Below are 18524 nucleotides of genomic sequence, written 5' to 3' on the forward strand. Positions count from 1 at the left end.
GGCTTTGAACTTATGATCCTCCTGCCTCAGCCTCCCAAGCTGCTGGGATTACAGGAATGTGTCATCATGCCTGGCAGATCATTGCTTCTTAAGAGCACAACACAGCATGCTAAACTGAGGGCAGCCGTGGCACAGAGGATGGGGCATGCAGCCCCCACAGGATGGAGCCACCATGGAGATGGGCTGGGGTGGCTCACAGCAGCTGGCAAGAGCCAAGTGTTAAAGTTTCAGGAATTCGGTGAGCCAGGTGATGTTGCCCACAGTGAGAATATTTATATCATGGAAAGAAGTAAACATGTCAATTCAAGACTCCCCCTCCCCTCCAGAAATCCTGTTGCGAAACATTGACCTGCTGGTCTCCCACAAGGAAGGGGGCGCCTCTCCCTCCCCTGGTGGGAGCCAGCCCACCCACACTCCCTTGCATTGAAGGTGTACGTAAACTGGTTGGGATGTGGTGGAAGCCAGGGCGCTGGGCCAGGCAGGAACTGAAGTACATGGCTGGCCCTAACCATTCAGCCACCTGCGGCCAGCCCCCTCCCACAGGAGAGAGCAGCAGTCTGTTTGGCCAGAGTGGGAGGGCGGCAGGAAGCAGAGGTACTTTCCAGAGAGCTGGGGTGTGAATGGGCCTATTGAGGGGCTGGGCCCTGCTGTTTCCTGTGGGTACAGGCGAGGAGGGGCTCACACTGGCTGCCTTGTGCTCTGGAGTACGCAGGCCAGGCAGCCCCTTGTCCCGGCAGAGGCCTTGCTGGCCAGGGCTTTGGAAACTCTGACAGAGCCTCTCCCCCTACTTCTGTTCTTCTTCTGCCCCTCTTACCCTCTCTGATGGGCTACAGTTGCAAGAACCCAGAATCCCTGTCCTGGAGGTGGGGGAGCAGCTGAAGGGGGCTTTGAATGTAGAGGGGTGCAGGATAAAGAAGCCTCCAACTGAGCCAACTCCGGAAAACTTCCTGGAGGAGGTGAGGGTGCCACAGATGAAGAGAGGAAGGGGAAGAGACCATCTCTGAGGTGGGCAGTGAGGCCATGTGAGGGGCCAGTGGGAATACACAGGTCCTCCTTCAGTGGGGCAGAGGATGTTTCTGCCCCCTCATCCCCTAGTGGCTCTAGAAGGTAGAGAAGCAGAAGGAAAAAGCAGCATGAGCCACGACAGGTGTAGTGACCAGATTAGGGCAGTGTAGTGGGGAGAGATGGGCGGTGATGAGGCAACGCACAGCTGAGACCTGCCCTCCATTCTCTTGACCCCAAAGATTTATCAAAACACCAGCCCAGACTTGCAGCAGTTGGGTAGACTATTCCATTCACTGGCAGGTCATGTCTCAGTGGTACCATTCTGTGAAATGGACACTCCTTGCCACCCCTTCTCACTTCTGACTCTGGGGACTGATCCTGGAGGTCCCTTCCAGGTCCAGGAGTCTGCTCTCCAGTATGGATGTGCAGAGGGTTAATGGTATGGGCTGCCAGGGTCGTACCAAGCCTTCAGCATAGAAGGAGCAGGATGCCCTGAGGGCCTGGGGGACATGCAGAGGAGCAGGAGGACAGCGTGGGCCTGGGCCTCCCTGTCTGGAGGAAGGTGCATAGGGAAGTATCCAGGGCTATGCAGATGTGTACTCGCGAGTGTGTGCAAGTGGGTGGCTGACGGGGTGTGCTTTGAGTTTGCATAAGGCTATGTGTTTGTGTGTGCGCGCGTGTGGGCCGGGAGCTGCCAGGACAGAGCAGCGATTGTGCCCAGGCCTGTCCTGCCCCTTAGTGCTTGCCCGCTGCTGCTTGGCTGGGCCTGGTGGTGTGAAAGCAGCCGTGTGTTCCTGGAGGGCTCCTGCCCCTCCCGCTGGCGCCCATCCGAGAGGTCGGCCGAAGGTGGAGAAGCCCTCAGCTGCCCACCCTTCCTCCCAGAACAGGGCTCTGCTGTGCAGGGCGCTGTTGCCTGGGCCCAGGGTGGGGCGGCTCTGTCCTTCTTGAGACCTGAGGGCATAGAAAGAGCCCTGTGTCCTTTCCTGCCAATCCCCTTCTCAGATGGGCAGATGAAGCTTGAGTCAGGGTCCCCCAGCAAGCCACCATCTGGCAGGTCATGGGCTGTGTTGGCATCTCCTGGCTCCCTGGGGGCATCCCTGGGGTGTGTGTGAATGGGGACCTGGTCCCTGCCCCCGGGGAGCCCTAAGCACGAGGCCTGCTTCTTATCATATGCCCGACCTTCTGCCTGTCAGTAGGTTCTTGGGATAAGGGGTCCTTGTGTGGGGAGCACCTCGGTGCATTAGGCTCCTGGCAGGGCAAGGCCCCAGCCTTTCCTAACCTGAGGCTGCTGCAGAGCCTGCAGAGTTCTCAGGATGTCTGGGGACACGCCAGCTGCCTCTGTCCCTGTCTCTGTCTTGTCCTCTCCGCCATGCATGCCAGCCTGGACCTCTATTTTGCCCTGGTCCTTCCCTAGCTTGGTCTTTGGCTCCTCCTGCCCTAGGACAGTCTGGGGAATCAGGCCTGGGGCCTCCAGCCATCCCCGCCCTGTACCTCCAATTCATGGGAGCTGAGTCCCCCAATATCAAAGTTGTCTGCAGCCCAAGCCTGAGATAGACTGCACTTTCTAGACAGACACACGGAGGCTCCAGGGGAGAAGCACCTGACAGGGAGGCAGAAAGAGCTGCAGTTCCTGGCCTAGCCACCCGAGGCCTGCTTCCCAGGCTCCCCAGGGGCACCCCACTCCCTGGCAGCGGATCCCTCTGTGCCCTGCTCTCCGCCACATTCCCGTTTGCCTGGGGGCAGCCAGGCAGGCCCCACAGCCGGCGTGCGTCATGGGCGGTGGCAGCATTCCTGGGTGTCTGCTGCTGCCTGACTTTATAAGGGAGTAAGTGGGAGCCCAGAGCCACCGGGCAGGATGGCCAGTGAGAAATGCCCAGGGCCCAGCTGAGGGTGGGACTGGAGACCCGGGCATGAGAGTGTTGGGGGGCACTGAGTGCTGCTCTAAGGGAGAGGTGGCTGGGAAGGGGGGGCATATTCATCATTCATTCATTCACAAATGCTAGAAGGCAGGGATGCGAGAGCCAACCTGGAGACAGTGAGCCTGAGAGAGAGATTGAAACTTAGAATAAGAAGCCCGGCGTGGTGGCGCACACCTATAATCCCAGGAGCCAGAGAGGCTGAGGCGGGAGGATCGTGAGTTCAAAGCCAGCCTCGGCAACTTAGCAAGGCCCTAAACAAGTCAGTGTTCCCAATCTCAAAAGAAAAAATGAAAAGGGTTGGGATGTGGCTCAGTGGTTAAGTGCCCCTGGGTACAATTTCTAATATCAAAGGATAAAAAAAAAAAAAAAAAAAGAAATGAAGATGCTCTCCTCCTCCACAGAGTAAACCCAGGGATTCAGACCAAGGCAGAGGCAGGAGGTGGAGGACAGAGAAGGCAGGACGTTGGCAGAGGCCCTGCCTCCCTGGACAGGAGGGAGGAGGGGGCCAGCGGGGGAGGGAGAGGTCCCTCCTGGGTGGAGCTGGACTTCTCCACCATAGCCCCTTGGGGTTTGGCACCAGGGGTGGCAGGTCTGGGTGAGGCTGGAGTCTGAGGTAGCCTGAGGGGGACATGGTGTGCAGTGCGTGGGAGGGCCGAGGCAGGGATGAAGTCCTCTCTGTCTCCCCTTGAGGATGGGTGTGTTGGGGGTGGCCCACCTGGAGGCTGAATGCTGGCCTTGTGTGAGAGCAGGAGAGGGCCTGGTGCCCCGCTCCAGCAGCCAGGCCCTCTTTGAGGTCACCCAGCCCTCTAGACCATGGGCCAGATTCCTTCCCTTGGAGCTTCAAGGGACACCCTCACCTTTTTTTTTTTTTTTTCAGTACTAGGAATTAAACCCAGGGGTGCTCTACCACCTGGGCCCATCAAAGGGCTCATCCCAGCCCTTTTTTTTATTTTGAGTTAGGGGTTGCCCAGACTACTTGGGATCCTCCTGCCTCAGCCTCCTGGCTGAGATTATAGGCATGTGCCGCCACACCACCCAGGGTGAGGGGATCAGCTCTTCTTAACACCAGTGTCGGCCCTGAGGCCAGGGACACTTACAGGAGGTGGGGTGGGGTGGACAGGTCTCTGATTTGCCGGCAGAGCCTGTGGGGCTGCTGCTCTGGGCCGGTTTTCCCATCTCCAAGGAAGGACAGCAAAGGGATGTGCGGAGGGCATGGAGCCTGCATGGCCGTGTGGGTGGTGTATGGGTGTGCCTGGGTCAGCAGCCACAGGCAATGAGGAGGTGAGTGGGTGGTAAGGATGGGAACCCTGGGTCCACACTCTGGGCCACCGTGAACTCTGGACACTGGACAGGACTGGAGGGCCCCTTCCCTGCCTTGTGTCTGCCTCCTGTCTGGGCTCCCATCACAAGGGAGACACTGCCTCTTGGACCTGCTCAGGTGCCAGCCTCTCCGGAACCTCCTCCCCAGCAAACCCTCCATTATCACCCCCACAAGGCTTGGCCGTCCCAAACTTGAGTTATTACCCTCCCCCCAACTCTGCTACTCTGAAGGCGCCATGGGATTTACAGGGGGCAGACTTCAGGTCAGACCCAAGGGACAACATAGCCTGTCCAGGGATGACATGACAGTGGGGTCCCCAGAGCCAAGGCTAGATGGCTCATTGCTGGCTGGGATTGCTGTCTGGGAGCTGCAGACCCAACATCTGCAGCTCACACGGTAGTCATGGGTTTTCAGCCATTCTAAATCCCTGATTCCAGATGGTTCTATAACCAGCAGCCACTGCTCCTCCGCTGGCTCAAGATTTGCCTCCAGACAGTGGGAGATTAGTTCAAAATCATATGGAACTTAACATGGCAGCCATCCCTCTCAGGTGACAAGACCTCATCCTGGTGGAGAGCTGAATGCCAGGCTCCACAGGGCTCAGGGTGGACGGCCTCCATAAATAGGCACTGCGGAGACCTCTGCTGGGGTCAGGGTGGCTCCCTCCCACTCCACCCCAGAACTCTTGAGTCACGAGACTCTCACTCCAGGCACTTGACCTTCTTGTTTCATTGCCTTTCCGGTCCCTTTCAAAGGAGGCCAGGGCAGGAAAGTGATTTCCCTGGCTCTTGCTTCAGTCCTGGCCCCCTGGGCGCTGGCCTCAGCTACAGGTCCTCTAACCAAGTGCCATGAGTCACCCATGCAGAGGGGCATATATTAGGGAATATTTCCAAATTAGGGCCTTCCTCTGGAAGATGAGTGCCCCCGGACAGACAGCAGGGGATGGGTGGAGTGGTGGATGCTGAGCTTGGTCCATGGAGGCCTACAGGGGCAGACTGGTGTTCTGGGCTCCCAGCCATGTGTCCCAACCCTGGGGCCATGTGGGGCACAGAGGAAGTGGGAGAGAAAATGAGAGGTTTTGAGGGAAGCAGCAGCCCAGAGTCCAGCCCAGGCTGGAGGGGTGGGAGGAGAGGATGGGCTTCAATGGCGTCTTTGTGAAGCACTACTGCTCCCCAGGCCCGGGCCCAGAGGGTGGGGCTGCTGTGGTGGGGAGCCATTCCAGGAGGCTTTTCCCTGCCTTATAATCTTCCTCCTTGTTCGGGGAGATGGGTGGATCTCCTGGCTCTTTTCCACATCCCCAGTCCCTGACTTTCCAGGACCTAGGGGACGTGGGGCTCTCATCTCAGTGGCCCCTCTTGCTGGAAAGAGAAAGAGGAGGAACTCACCTGGCCAGCAACTCACCCAGCTCCTCCGGCTCCCATTCTACAGGCGAGGAAGCTGAGGCTCAGAGAGGACACTCCCTCATGCCGGCCTCACAGGGAGCAGAGGTGGAGCTGGGTGTGGCTGGGGCTGGGTGCTGGGGGTGTTGGCAGGGTGTGTGTGCAACATCCCAGGCCCAAGAAGCAGGCTGTGGATCGGAAGTGGAACATCTGCCCTGGCTGCAGAGGACGAGGGTGTGAGAGCTGGCCCTCAGCCTGTGCCTGCGGAGACACACTTTTTCCCTTCTTGCCCCCCTGAGGCTCCCTGTGTCAGGGAGGGGTGGGGGTGGGCGGGGCAGGAAAGCATCTGCTGGGCTGCCAGCCCAGCCTCTTCTGGAGGGGTTGTGAGGTCTGGCTTTGGGACTGCCAGAAGAGGAAGGGACCTGCCTGGGGGCTGGTGGGAGGTGGCCAGCCCTGCCCACTGGGGGGCTTGAAGGTCAGGAAGGGGTCAGGAGGGCAGGGGGTCTGGACTCTACCATGGGCCTCCCCTGGGCAGGATTCAGAGTGGGGAACCTACTGTTCTTCTCCCAGTCTCTCCTTGGCTCAGCAGCCACGGGGCAAGAAGGTCCTAAGGACAAGGCTGTGGGGACGTGGCTGGGCTCCCCTGCCTGGCAGGCTACCTTGGAGAATGTGAGTGTGTGAGCTGGGGCGGGAAACAATGGTCGTGGATCTGGACAGTGGCTTGGACCTGAAGCCCGGTGGCCATCTCATCCTTAGTTCCCCATGTGACACACAGGGAAGAAGAGCAGAATGACCCAGAAAAAAGTCCCTTGTCCAGAGCAGATGCCAGGTCAGAGGCCTCCCCCATGTCATTCAGAGACACGTGCCCCATGCTTTCTCTGGCCTCAGTTTTCCCATCCATGAAAGGGGTCTAAGAGGAGAGAATGATATATGCCTGGATCCCAGGGTCAGTGGCTGGCAGAAAGCTGTGGTCACCACAGTGAGTACAGCAGAGCCACCTCTAGTATAAATGGCCACAAGCCTAGCCAGGCTGGAAGCTGCTGCTTTTTTTTTTTTTTTGGTGCTGGGAATCCAACCAGGGCCTTGCTTACCTTACACTAAGCATGCACACTTTTCCTTTTTTCTCTAGTTGTAGGTGGACACAGTACTTTTATTTTATTTATTTTTATGTGGTGCTGAGGATCGACCCCAGTATTTCTCATGTGCCAGGCAAATGCTCTACCACTAAGCCCCAACCCTGGCCCAAGCACGCACTCGTCCACTGCGCTGTACCCCCACGGGCTAGAAGCTCCTAAGGACACGACCCAGGGCCCATGTCCCCTGACAAGCTACCTGTACATCATGAGACCCACGGATACGGGCTGCAGAGGGAACATTAGCATCTAGGGGACTAAAGGGATCAAATGGAGGTGGCATTTGGCCCCATTAGAGGGGTTCCATCAGGCAGGGCTCCCCACACAGACAGGCATGCAGCAAGCTCCAGGCACTGCCAGTAGGAGGCTGTGGCCCTCCAGAGGTCCCCATGCTGAGGTCTCACCTCCGGGGCAGGATCCCTCCAGCTGGCACTGTCAGCCCCGTGGCCCCGGGGGCCAGGCTCACGGCTCCCACTCTCTCTCGCACACCTTTTCTCCTCCAACCTCAGACATGGCCTCTTAGCTGATGTGCCCACAGGACATGTAGGACATCTAAGACCACCCACCGTAAGCCGGCCTCAGAGTCACCTCTCCCCAACCTGCTCTCCAGTCAGTGAAGGTCCAGCCAGCAGCCACTGCTGGGCAGAAACCTGAGTCACCCTAGACCCTCTTCTTCCTCCCTCCCCAAAGTTGACGAATACCCATATTTTCAATCCTGCTTCTAAATTCTCCTTTAAGTTCGTCTCCTTCTCCTCTGCCTGGTTCAAGGACCTTCCTGTCCCTCTAGCAGCAGCCACCGCACACCTGAACTGGGTCCCTGCATCCTCCTTCCCTGCCTGGGCGCCTTCCATGCCTCCCTCCCCCCAGGGCCAGGCCTCCAGACCCCTGCACAACTGGAGCCCAGGGATGGCCTTGCCGCTGCCAGCCAGGCTTTCCTGTCACCTCCCCTGGACACTCGACACCAGCTTCGCTGGACCCTGGGCTTTCTCATGGACACCTAGCAGGTCCCCATTCCCTGCCTGGGCTCTGCGGGCCTTCCCTGTCCCGCCCCGTACCCCAAAGCTCTTCTGTCCCTTTGTTCCTGCAGGAACCAGTCCATCCACCCCTGACCCAAGGCACCTTCTCTTCAACTGGGGTTCAAAGACGCTCAGCTAGGACTTGGGGATCTGCGTAACTGCCACCTCTCTGTTAACACTGTGAGTCTTGGGGACAGTGAAAGAAGATGGAAAGGGAGGAGGGAGGGCTGCTGCAGGGCGCCAGTGGCGGCCACATCCCCGCCTGGCCCCGCTGGGAGCCCACCCCAGCTCTCTGCCACCTGGCTGCACCCCTGCTTTCCAGCCCTCCAGGGCCCCTGTGCTCAAAGGCAGGGGTTAGACACAGCGGCCAGAGAGGGTGGGGACTGCCCCGGCAGGGAGTGCTTTTCTGGGCCTGTGGTGACTGAGTCTGGTGCTTGTTTTTTAAGAAAATAGACTCAGAGCCCCTATTTATAGCTGGGGGCCATAGCCACAGACGGAGGGACTGGTTTGAGGCCATGCAGGCTCCTGCTCAGGCAGGGGCTGTGGGGCGGGGCCATTCCCAGGCCCCTGCCCACCCCTAGCCCCCAAGGAAGTGCCTGTGGGATCCTGAATTCGCTGGGACAGGATGTAGCCTGTGCTTTGGGGCTGGGGAGGAGACCCGAGTGAGGAGGATAGAAAATGTCTCTCAGGATTGTCCCTGGGGCTCAGAGTCCCATGTGGGCATGGGTGGAGGTGGGGTCTGTGATGTCTACTGAGGAGGACGAGGAGGGCTGGGGTGCCAGCAGCAGAGGAAGCACCTCAGACTCCACCAGCGCTCCATGAAGGGGACCCAGAGAAAAGGGACCAGAGATGGGGAGGCAGAACCGGGGGAGGACAAGATGGGAGAGCAGGGCTGGGGAGAGTGTCCTGCAGGCCAGCTGACCCTGGGGCAGAGGGGAAAGGGGAGGCTCAAGGAAGCCTGAGAGGGGTTTCTGTTCCCTAGAGTCTCAGTGTGCTCTAGGCACGGCAGGATCTCAGTTGGATCCAGGTGAGCAAGGAATCAGGCATCTCTGTGGCCCTTGCTCCACAGGTCAGACCGCAGCCCCTCCTGTCCCAGGGCCTGGGGACCCTCTGTTCTTAGTAGTTGCAGGATAGAGGCCCTGCAGTGAACTTGTCACCACGATCCTTTATCATTTGTTGTTGTTTGTGGTATCTGGGATGGAAGCCAGGGTCCTGCGCATGCTAGGAAGTGCTGCACCACTGAGCCACATCCCCAGCCCCGTCCCAAGGTCCTCAAATGGAAGGAAGGGACAGGGCAAAGCCAGGACTCTTGGGGACAGCTCTGGTCTCTGGCTTGCTGGGGAGGGAGTCCCCAGCCTGAGAGGTTACAAGCTGAGGCCATCACAGGCCTCACACCTGCTCCTGGCCTCTACCGGACCCCTCGTGGCTGTGCTTCCTCAGGGTGGTGGGGTGACTCCAGCCTGGGGCATGTGTCTTGGAGCCAGAGCCACAACCAGTGACTCAGACAGTTAAAAAAGGAGCAGCTCTGAGCGGTGACTCAACTGGCTGTGAAGGGCCGGGTGGGTCTGCTGGGTACTAGATGGGGTGGTCTGGGTTTATTTTTGGCAGGGTGGGGCTGGGGCCAGCGGGTGGAAGATGGGAACGGGGGTGGAGAGGAGCTGCTACGCTCTTCCCGGGAGAGCCCCAGGGCTCCATGCCAACTTAGGAAAGTAATTTCCCAATGCCAGAGGCTGCCTCTCAGCCCCATTTCAGGACCTGCCTGCCCTGCTGTGTGACCCAGGATGAACAGTTTGCTTTCTCTGGACAGGAGCATAATTCCCCTACCCTATTCTCAATAGGCTTGAGCTCAGAAATTTAGAGCTGATCTGGAAGACTGAAGATCCCACTCAAAGGCCCAGAGAGGGACAGGAGTCTGCCCAAGGCCACACAGCAGGGCCAGGTATCTCAACTTATCACAGGCTCAGATCCCTATAACAATCTCCCTCATCCCAGGGCTGTCAGTACTTGGAGGAACAGGACCCCGCCTGATTATCCTTCCCTAGAAGGGCTCAGCTGGGCTCCAGATGCCTGGAGATGGAAACTTGGCCAAGGGAAGGTGCCTGGATTCTACTAGCACATATCCGGGGAGCTTGCTGGATTCTGCCCAGTGGCCAATGGAGAAAAGTTATCCCTTTGGGGGTGAAGGCAGATTGTCCACACAGATGGATCTCAATCTGGAGGCCTAGGCTCTGGCCAGCCCCTGATCTAGAGGGTCCCTGCAGTTGTCACTGCCTCAGGCTGCTTGCTCCACTCTAGCCACCTCTGGACACTCATTTCCCCTCACTTCCCCAGCTCCAATTTCACACAGAGGGACCTCAGGCATTACCAACACCCCAGAGAGGATCCTTCACCTCCTTCAGTCTGGATTTCTGCTCCTCATGATGTAGCCACCATTGTTTATCATGGGTGGTGGTTAACAGCTCCATGGTAGTTTTGGCAGTTGAGTCATCTCATGTCACTGGGCCCTGGCCAGAGTCTAGGTATACCAAGAGGGAACCCCTAAGAGATTGGCAGAGAGCAAGGAAAAGATAGGCTTCTAGGCTGTCTGGCCCATGAGCAGACATTCACTCTCTTCTCCCCAGCCACCTGCTCTGCAGACCGGGTCTGAGTTCTACTTGGTCAGTGGCTCGACCCCATTGACTGGGTTCTTGCTGCCTCCAGCTCCTGTGTCCTGCCCAGGGGCTGTGGACCTTGGGAAGTGGGCCCTGGAGGGCTTTGAGGGGCTGTCTCTGCTTCTCCTGCAGGTGGGGGAAGTTTGAGCTTGGCACGCAGCCAGACAGATGCAGGGGCCTTACTTTTTGTAGGGTCCTGGGCTGGTAAGCAGCAGCTGGCTGATGCCGTCCTGGAGAGCCACCTCCCCTGTGCCACTTGATCCCCCACAGACTCACCTCTTCTGAGCTCTTGCCTTGGAAACTTCCTAAAGGCTCCTGATGAAGGCTCCCATACTGCTCTGTGCCCGACCCCAGGAAGAACACGGTAGTGACCCTAACAGTGACCTCAGGTGCAGACCCAGCTGGGTGTTTATTTCAGGTCAAGAATCTTGTTAAATCCTTAACACATGGAATTGCTAGGAGGTTTTCTGGTCATTTATTTATTTATTTTTGTACCAGGGATTGAACCTAGGGGTGCTTAACCACTGAGCCACATCCCCAGCCCTTTCTTAAATTTAGAGACAGGGTCTCACTAAGTTACTGAGCCTGGCCTTGAACTTGCAATGGAGAGCCAGCCAGCCAGCCTTGGGGATTATAGGCGTGTGCACCGTGCCTGGCTTATTTCCACTTTAGAGAGGAGAGGCTTGGAAGGGCCAAGTCACTTGCCCAAGGTCACACATAGAGTAGTAGGGCTGGAATGCAATCCCAGCTCTCTCACACCATGTTAGCAACTGCTCCTGCTCACCCCGCCCCCCATGTAGTCCCCAGGGAGCTGAGGACTCAGAAGGGGAAGAGGGGAGTCAGGACAGGAGACTCCCAAAAAGGGTAAAGGGTGATTTGTTCCTTCCCTGATCTGGATGGGAAGTGAGTGTGTGTGTGTGTCTCTGTGTGTGTGTGTGGTGTGTACCAGCGCCTGAGGCCTCCCTGGCTGGCCTCCAGCTGCAGGACAGCCAGCCTGGCCCCAGCTGCTGTGCACAAGCAAAGGGGGCAGGGAGGGGCCGTGTCGTGGGAATCAGCATCCTGGGCCCATTGATATTTATAGCTGCTCCCTCCTGAAATGTGGGCGGGGGAAGGGGTTGCTCTTAGGTGGGAACGGAAGTTGCTCTCCTCTTCCCAGTTCCCTTTAGGTCCCCAGAGAGTAGACCGGCCCAGGCCAGAGGCCCTGCCCTGTCTGTGGAGCCAAAGGCTGTGTGTCCTGAGTTGGGGGTTTCCCCCAGGGCTGCTGGCTCAGGGGCTGGACACGCTCCTTACCAGAGCTTGCTGAATAGCGCCGTGTGTCTGAGTGTGTGTACACATGCACACACACACACACATCTGCTAGGTGTCAGACTGATGAAGGCCATGGACCAGGGGGCAGAGGGCCAGTGAGAGTGGGCAGGATCCCAGGAGAGAGCAGAGCAGGCTGTGGGTCTCAGGACCATCTGTGGTTAGAAAAGTCTCCCAGAGGGTGTCCTGCTGGGCCGAGCCTTGGAGGGGAGGGGAGGGAAGGCCAGTTGCAAAGATCAGTGTGGACAGAGGTGGAGGGTGCAGGGAACAATGGATGGTTATCTGATGGCCTACTTCATCAGCCATCCCTGGGACACAGGATAACCTTGAACATGGAAGCTGATACCCTGGGGGGAAGAGAAGGGCACAGCCCTACAGACAAGGAGGCATTCCCCGCTGGGGGCTCAGCGATGTTACATGCTTCCAGGAAGAACAGGAGCAGGAAGTTGGGGCAGGAGAGACCCACAGCTCCCAGGCCTGGCTGCCAGGAAGCTGGGGTCCTGGCCTGCACCCCGCCTTCAGGTTCCTGGGGACGGCACTACCTGGGGAAGGAGATCTTCCAGGAAACCTTGGTATCAGTCTGATTTGGGAATCTTTGAAAGCTAGGAAGTTTTCAAAGATTTTTTTTCTTTTTATTTTTAAAGTCACATGACCCTCTGTCAAGACCACATCTTACACAAAAACCCAATCTACAAACATACATTCAGGGAGCTGCTAGGCATGAATTTGGGAGGGACAGGGGCCCTGTGTTCCCGGGCTCTGCTGCCTCCAGCCGGACTCAGGTGTAAGAGGCCATTGTTGGAAAGCCTCCCGGCCCTCTGTGGGCCCAACCCCAAGCTCAGCAGTGTGATGGAGAGCCCTAGAGAAAGCAGAGGGGACGTCCACCCCAGGGAAGCTTCTGGTCCTGTGGGCGAGGCTGCCACCCAAGTCAGGGAATAGGGACAAAGGTCAGGGAGGCCTACAGGAGGCGCTGTGTGACTCTGGTCCGGCAGCTTTCTTGCCCTGAGCTTCGAATTCCCGCTGAACCACAGCAGGGGGTGAGCTGGTCTGGGGTGGGGGTTCTGCAGTAGAGTCCAGGGAGGGAGGCAGTCTCGCTGACGCACCAGGACAACTGACCGACCAACCATTAAGCCACCAGAGAGACAGCCACGCTGAAACGTTTAAGCATGAGGCACGGCTGGTGGCCTGGCTAACGCACACCAGAACTGGCAGGTCTGGGAGCCGACGGGCGTGGGACGGCATGGAACAGGAGGAAGCAATGGCCAACAAGACAGGCACTGTCCCTGGCCAGATCCACCCAGGCCACCAAGCCACTGTGACAGCAGCCTCAGGGGTAACACCTTACATCTAAGACAGAGGTGGCTTCATTGGCTGCCCTAGCTAAGGTGTGGGGGGCTTTTTGAAGGGATTTGCTTCGGCTCTAAAAAGGTAGAGGGTTTAGAGAGGTGGGGGACAATTGCTGGAGGATTATGGGGGGACAGGAGCAGGGAGCCGTCTCTCCCTGCTGGAGGGCCTAAGCCCTCTGTGGGGTGTGGCCACTGGGCCAGATCCAGGAAGGCCTGCTGTTGTTGGGGTGGGTAAGGACGCCATGGTTGTGTGTCCAAGGAGTGACCTGTGGGGCTGTTTCCCGACCAGCAGTGCTGCTGTAACACGGCCAGGGCCCATCAAGAGGTGTCTGGAGGTCAGAGCTCAGGGATAAGATGGCTCCCTCCTTTGCCCTGCTTGGAAGTAAGGAGCCTCCCGAGAAGCGGAGAGCTAGGAACTCCTACCCTAGAGAGAGTTCAAGCACAGAGCTGTTCATTTGAATTTAATTCATTTCCAAAATTATTCACACCAATTCAGGAATGATGGTAATACAGTTAGTGTGAAACCCATGCTCTGCCTGTACCTGGAGAAAGTCTTAACTCTAGAAGGTTCTATAGAACTGGACCCATGCCAGGTCAGAGGGTATGTTGGAGGCAAGAAGGGAGCTGATGCTGCCAAGATTTGGGGGAGAGGCAGTGAGAGAGCAGAGGGAGCAGGCCCAAGCCCTGGATCACCCCCCTGTCCACCTGCTCAGCACAACGCCCTTTGACCCCACCCTGGCTCACTTCTCCCCACGGTGCTGCCCAGGCCAGGTCTGGGAGGTAGGGACCCCTGAGACGGGCTCCTGGTGTCAGGCCCTTTGTCTGGGTTGGTGAGGGAGGCTGTGCCCATGGTCCGTGCGTCTCTGCGTCCTCTTCTGTGCACCCACATCTGTGAGCGCCAGTGAGAGTGGACCTCAGGGCTATTTCCAACTCCCCCTCCCCTGCCCACCCTCTCGGGCAGCACGCCCAGTTCCCAGAGGCAGCCTATACACTTCCTCTGCGAGCTGCACACGCTCCCGCCAGCCGCCAGCCACAGGGCCCACCTGGCGCGGCCCACCCTCCCCCAGCCGCTCCCACCCGGAGCAGCAGCACTGAAAGGCCCTTCTTATCCTGCCTGGGCTGGTGGGTGCGGGAGGGGGCTCAGTTACACTTGGTTCAGGGACAGCTTTTCTAGAGTCCGAGTGGGCTGGGACAAGGCTCTGGCCCCTGCCCTGCTCTCTGCAGCACCCCTTAGTTCAGAGTTCCTATCCAGGTAACAAAACCCTGCAGGTCAGGCGCTGCATGGGGGTCCCACCTCAGTCCCTCACTCTCTGCCTTTCACAGTCAAGCCAGGCCAGGGCAAAGAAGAGGTACAGGAGCCATCGTCCCTGTATGCTCTGCGCTCCCTCTGACCTCCTAGGGTTTTTTTTTTTTTTTTTTCATACGGACAGAAATGCCATCTCTAGGGCTGGGGTTGTGGCTCAGTGGAAGAGCTCTTGTCTAGCACGTGCGAGGCCCTGGGTTCAATCCTCAGCACCACATAAAAATAAATAAACAAAATAAAGGTATTGTGTCCAACTACTTCTAAAAAAAAAAAAAAATCAATGCCATCTCCTTTCTTGTGTGCCTGTCCTCCAGGCACTGGCTCACACCCCCTCTCTCCCAGGGCCTGCTCCTCTGCTCAGGGCCTCCACAGGGCCTGGAAGGAGCTGGAGGCACATTTTTCATCCATAGGTCATAATGACGCAGGGCTGAGAGCTCTTCTTGGGACTTAGGACACCTTGCTTACTCCCTGGGGCCTCGGTTTCCCAATTTGTACAGATAGTCCAAGAATGCTCGACTCCCAGGCTGCTGATGAGTGATGGAGAGTCTCCAGGACAGTGGAGAGGGAAGCCTTCCTCAGGTAGGGGCTGCCCCTATTGCAGGGAGCTGGGCCAGGCATGGTGACAGGTTTGTTGGACAGGAGCTCTGCCTGGCACAGGGGCTGGGGGGACGAGGGGGGAGCAGTGCATGGTGGGGATGGGGATGGCAGGGGTGAGAATACCAGCTCTTTCACCCCCTCCCCATTTCCAAATCCTAAAGTCAGAGGTCAGCTTAATGTTATAAAATTCCACAGGCACCTTGCCACTTTCCTGCCCTAGAGCCTTCATTGGCTTCCAATCGCCAACTGGGCATAGGCTATGGGCTTCATTTTGCCATTTACGGTTTCAATGCTCCAGCCCAATGGCTCTCCTTGGCCTGTGCTGAAAATATGCCTTCTGATCCCAACACCCCTCAGCTTATACCACCTCAGTTCTCTTGCTCAGGCAAGGACTGCCTGGAATGCTGACTCCCTTCCCAGACTCCAGGGCTGATCTCAGGGATCCCTGTCCCATCCCGATTTCCTCTGCTCCATACTTTTGATTTGGATCTTTGCATATACAACTAGGATTTTTCCTTTCTTTCTTTCTTTTTCTTTTTTTTTTTTTGTACTAAGGATTGAATCCAGGGGTGCTTTACCACTGAGCTACATCTCCAGCTGTTTCCATTTTGAGATAGGGTCTCACCAAGTTGCTTAGTGCCTTGCTAAGTTACTGAGGCTGGCCTTGAACTTGCAATCTTCCTGCCTCAACCTCCCAAACTGCCCAGATTACTGGAGCATGCCACCACGCCCAGCATGCTGTTTGAGTTTTAATCTGCTTTTCTGTCTCCTGAATAAGTCAAAGTTCAGCCTTTCCTTTTCTGAGCACCCCTTACTGCCTGGCATGATGTGCATGTTGCTGGTGGTACTTGAGACTGCCCCTCAGTTGAAGCCCAAGGAGGTGGGGGTGTTGGGAATCTCTCCCTTGGGCATAGGATGGATGAGTTGACCTCCCCAGTCATCTTGGATGCCCCTTTCCCATGTCTCTGGAGACCCACCCTGAGATCTTAGGGGACTAGGTCTTTGCGGTAGAAACAGGGAGCCCAGCAATTCAGCCCTGACTCACCCCATTACAGGGGGGTCCTTCCCTGACTCATTTCCCTTCTGAGCACCTCGTGATGCTCTCCTTTAGAACTGGCTTCCCCATCTGATGGGGAGAAGGGTGTGGCCTGGGCCCCTGGAAGGGAGGGCTCAGGCCCCTCCTCTGCTCAAAGTTGCTCTTGGGATTGGTCCCAAAAGATGTAGGCTGAAGCACTGATTCATACATGGGTAGTAATGACCGATGGGCCCTGAGGCCACGGTTCTTATGGCATAACTAGACTATGCCTTCACTAAAGGAAGAATGCTGTAATGTTGAGATTCCTGGCATGGTGACAGGGGAGGCAGACCAGCACCTTTCAGAAGGCAAACTTTTATTCAGTCCCTGCTGGGGCATTAGTGCTAGGGACAGGGAGGTGTGGCATGGGGGTGGCTGCCTGGATCTGTTTAAAGGACGAGCCTCTCCTGGGGCACAGGATACTTGGGGGCTCCAGCCTTGCCTCTAGGAGGCTGAAGGATGGGTGGTCCTGTCACTAACCAGGCCTCTCAGTAAGGAGAGAAAAGGAGCGGGAGACAAAGGCAGAAGGAAGAGGGGGAAGTGGCAGCAGAGGCCAGGGGCCCAAGAGACCACCTAGAGCCAGGCACAGTTGCACACACCTGTAATCCCAGTGGCTCAAGAGGCTGAGGCAGGAGGATTGTAAATTAAAAGCCAGCAGCAGTAATTTAGCAAGGCCCTAAGCAACTTAGTGAGAACCTGTCTCAAAATCAAAAACTTAAAAAAGGTATGGGGGTGTAGCTCAGTGGTGAAACACCTGGGTTCAATCCCCAGAGCCAAAAAAAAAAAAAAGACCACCTGGGAACAATGGGAGGGGAAGGTGCAGGGGGCCAGAAACAACCAGGAGGTGATGGCTAAAGCATGGGGGGGCGCCATACACAGGGTGAGGCAGGGTGGCTCCTTCTCCATTTCCCGCCACACATCAGTCCCAAAGATGGCATATGGCATCTGCGGTTGGGGTCTCTGCTTCTACTGTCACTGAGTGACAAAGTGCACCCAACATGGTCACCCCAAGCCTGCCGGGCACACAGAGCCTGGATGGCACTGAGGCAGGCTTAGACGATCCCAGAGGGCAGAGCCACGCCCTAGGCAATCTGACTCCAGGGCCCCTGGTCACCCAAGCTGGACAATCTGGGACAACCAGAGTCCCCCATAACCCAGATCAAGAGCTTTCTCTGGGGTTCCCCATGTCCACCCCAGGGTGAACCCTGGAGACCGCAGCGTGGAGCGGGGAAAGCTCAGACCCCCTTGACTCCTCATCTGGGGGCCTCTTCTGGCCCCTCTGGTCCCTTTTCCCTCTGAGGAGCCTCTCATAACTCCAGCCAGAGGTCTCAGCCCCCCACTCACCTGCAGATGCCCGTCGGGCCAGCAGAGCCAGGGTCAGAACCAGGGCCAGGGCGGGGGCTGGAGGCGGGCTCCGCGGGCCGGAGCGCATCGCGGCGGGCTGGGCGGCAGGACTGGCGCGACGCGTAGAGGAGTCCCGAGTCCCGAGTCCGCAGTCTCGACAGCAAAGCGGCGAGCGGAGAGGGCTCTGCGTCGGGGCTGGGCCGGGCTCGGCGCCCGCGGTACTTAACTCGGGGGGCGGGGCAGGCGCCGACCCGCGCTCGGGTTTCGGGAGGGCGGCAGGCGGGGGCTCCCTCGTCTGCCCCCACCCCCAACCTTCTTAAAGGGCCCGTGCTGAGCTCCTCCTTCCAGGGCAGGGTCGAGGGGACCCTTACTGCTCCCTCAGACCTAGGCTCCACCCGGATATTTGGGACAAAGTCCCAAAAGAGTCCGGACCTCCTAAACGCTGACCCCCAGGACCCCTGAAGACACCCTCTGGGAGTAGGTACAACCCGGGTCATCCCCCTCTTTTTTCTCCCTTCTGCCCTTGTAGGGTTGATGGGGTGTCTCCACAAACTCCAGGCTTAGGGTGGGGACAGAAGCCCACTATTCCAACGGGCCACCTTGACCGAGGCCTCCTTAGGACTCCCTTCCAGGAGGTTGCTCAGGGCTCTGATGACAGATCCTGCCACCTTGACCTTCTCTGTCTGTAAAGGAGAGATGTCTGCGCTTCCCCACAGGGCGGAAGAATGCTCAGTCTCATGGTATTATTTGTCTCAAAGAAACTTTGCATGGTGGGTGAGGACCACCCATTTCCTCATAAAGGAGGAGGAAATTGGCTCAGGAGATGGTCTTACGAAACCTCAGGTGGAGAGTGGGTCCCTGGCCATTTGGACCCAGGAACTCAGGCCACCCCACCTAAAAATCCTGGTGTTTTAATTTGCCGGGACTGCCTCCTGGAAATCTGGCCCTGGATTTAGCTCCTACCTAACAGTTTCAGGCTGGGGCCTTTCTCCTGGCTCCCTCCCAGGCAAAAACTTTCTGTCTAGTCCCAAGCAGATGTTGGAGAAAGGGCGATGTTATCGTGGAGTTCACAGTGCTAGAGGCTCTAGCCTGTTTTCTCCCCAGACCCAGTGTTGGGGTTGCCTGTCATT

At 57.6% G+C, this 18524-nt stretch overlaps 1 protein-coding gene across 1 annotated transcript in view; it reads right to left on the reverse strand.

Annotated features, from left to right (window-relative positions):
- The window catches only part of Cspg4 (chondroitin sulfate proteoglycan 4), a 36513-nt gene extending 18761 nt beyond the window's left edge, over positions 1 to 17752 (reverse strand). Inside the window, exon 1 of the mRNA XM_027926150.2 lies at positions 17395 to 17752. Within this exon, the coding sequence (XP_027781951.2) occupies positions 17395 to 17482 (88 nt within the window). The 5' untranslated portion in view covers positions 17483 to 17752. The remainder of the gene's footprint in view (positions 1 to 17394) is intronic.
- Positions 17753 to 18524: the final 772 nt, after the last annotated feature.

Source organism: Marmota flaviventris, chromosome 2 (assembly GCF_047511675.1).
Source record: "Marmota flaviventris isolate mMarFla1 chromosome 2, mMarFla1.hap1, whole genome shotgun sequence".
NCBI classification, from domain to species: Eukaryota; Metazoa; Chordata; class Mammalia; order Rodentia; family Sciuridae; genus Marmota; species Marmota flaviventris.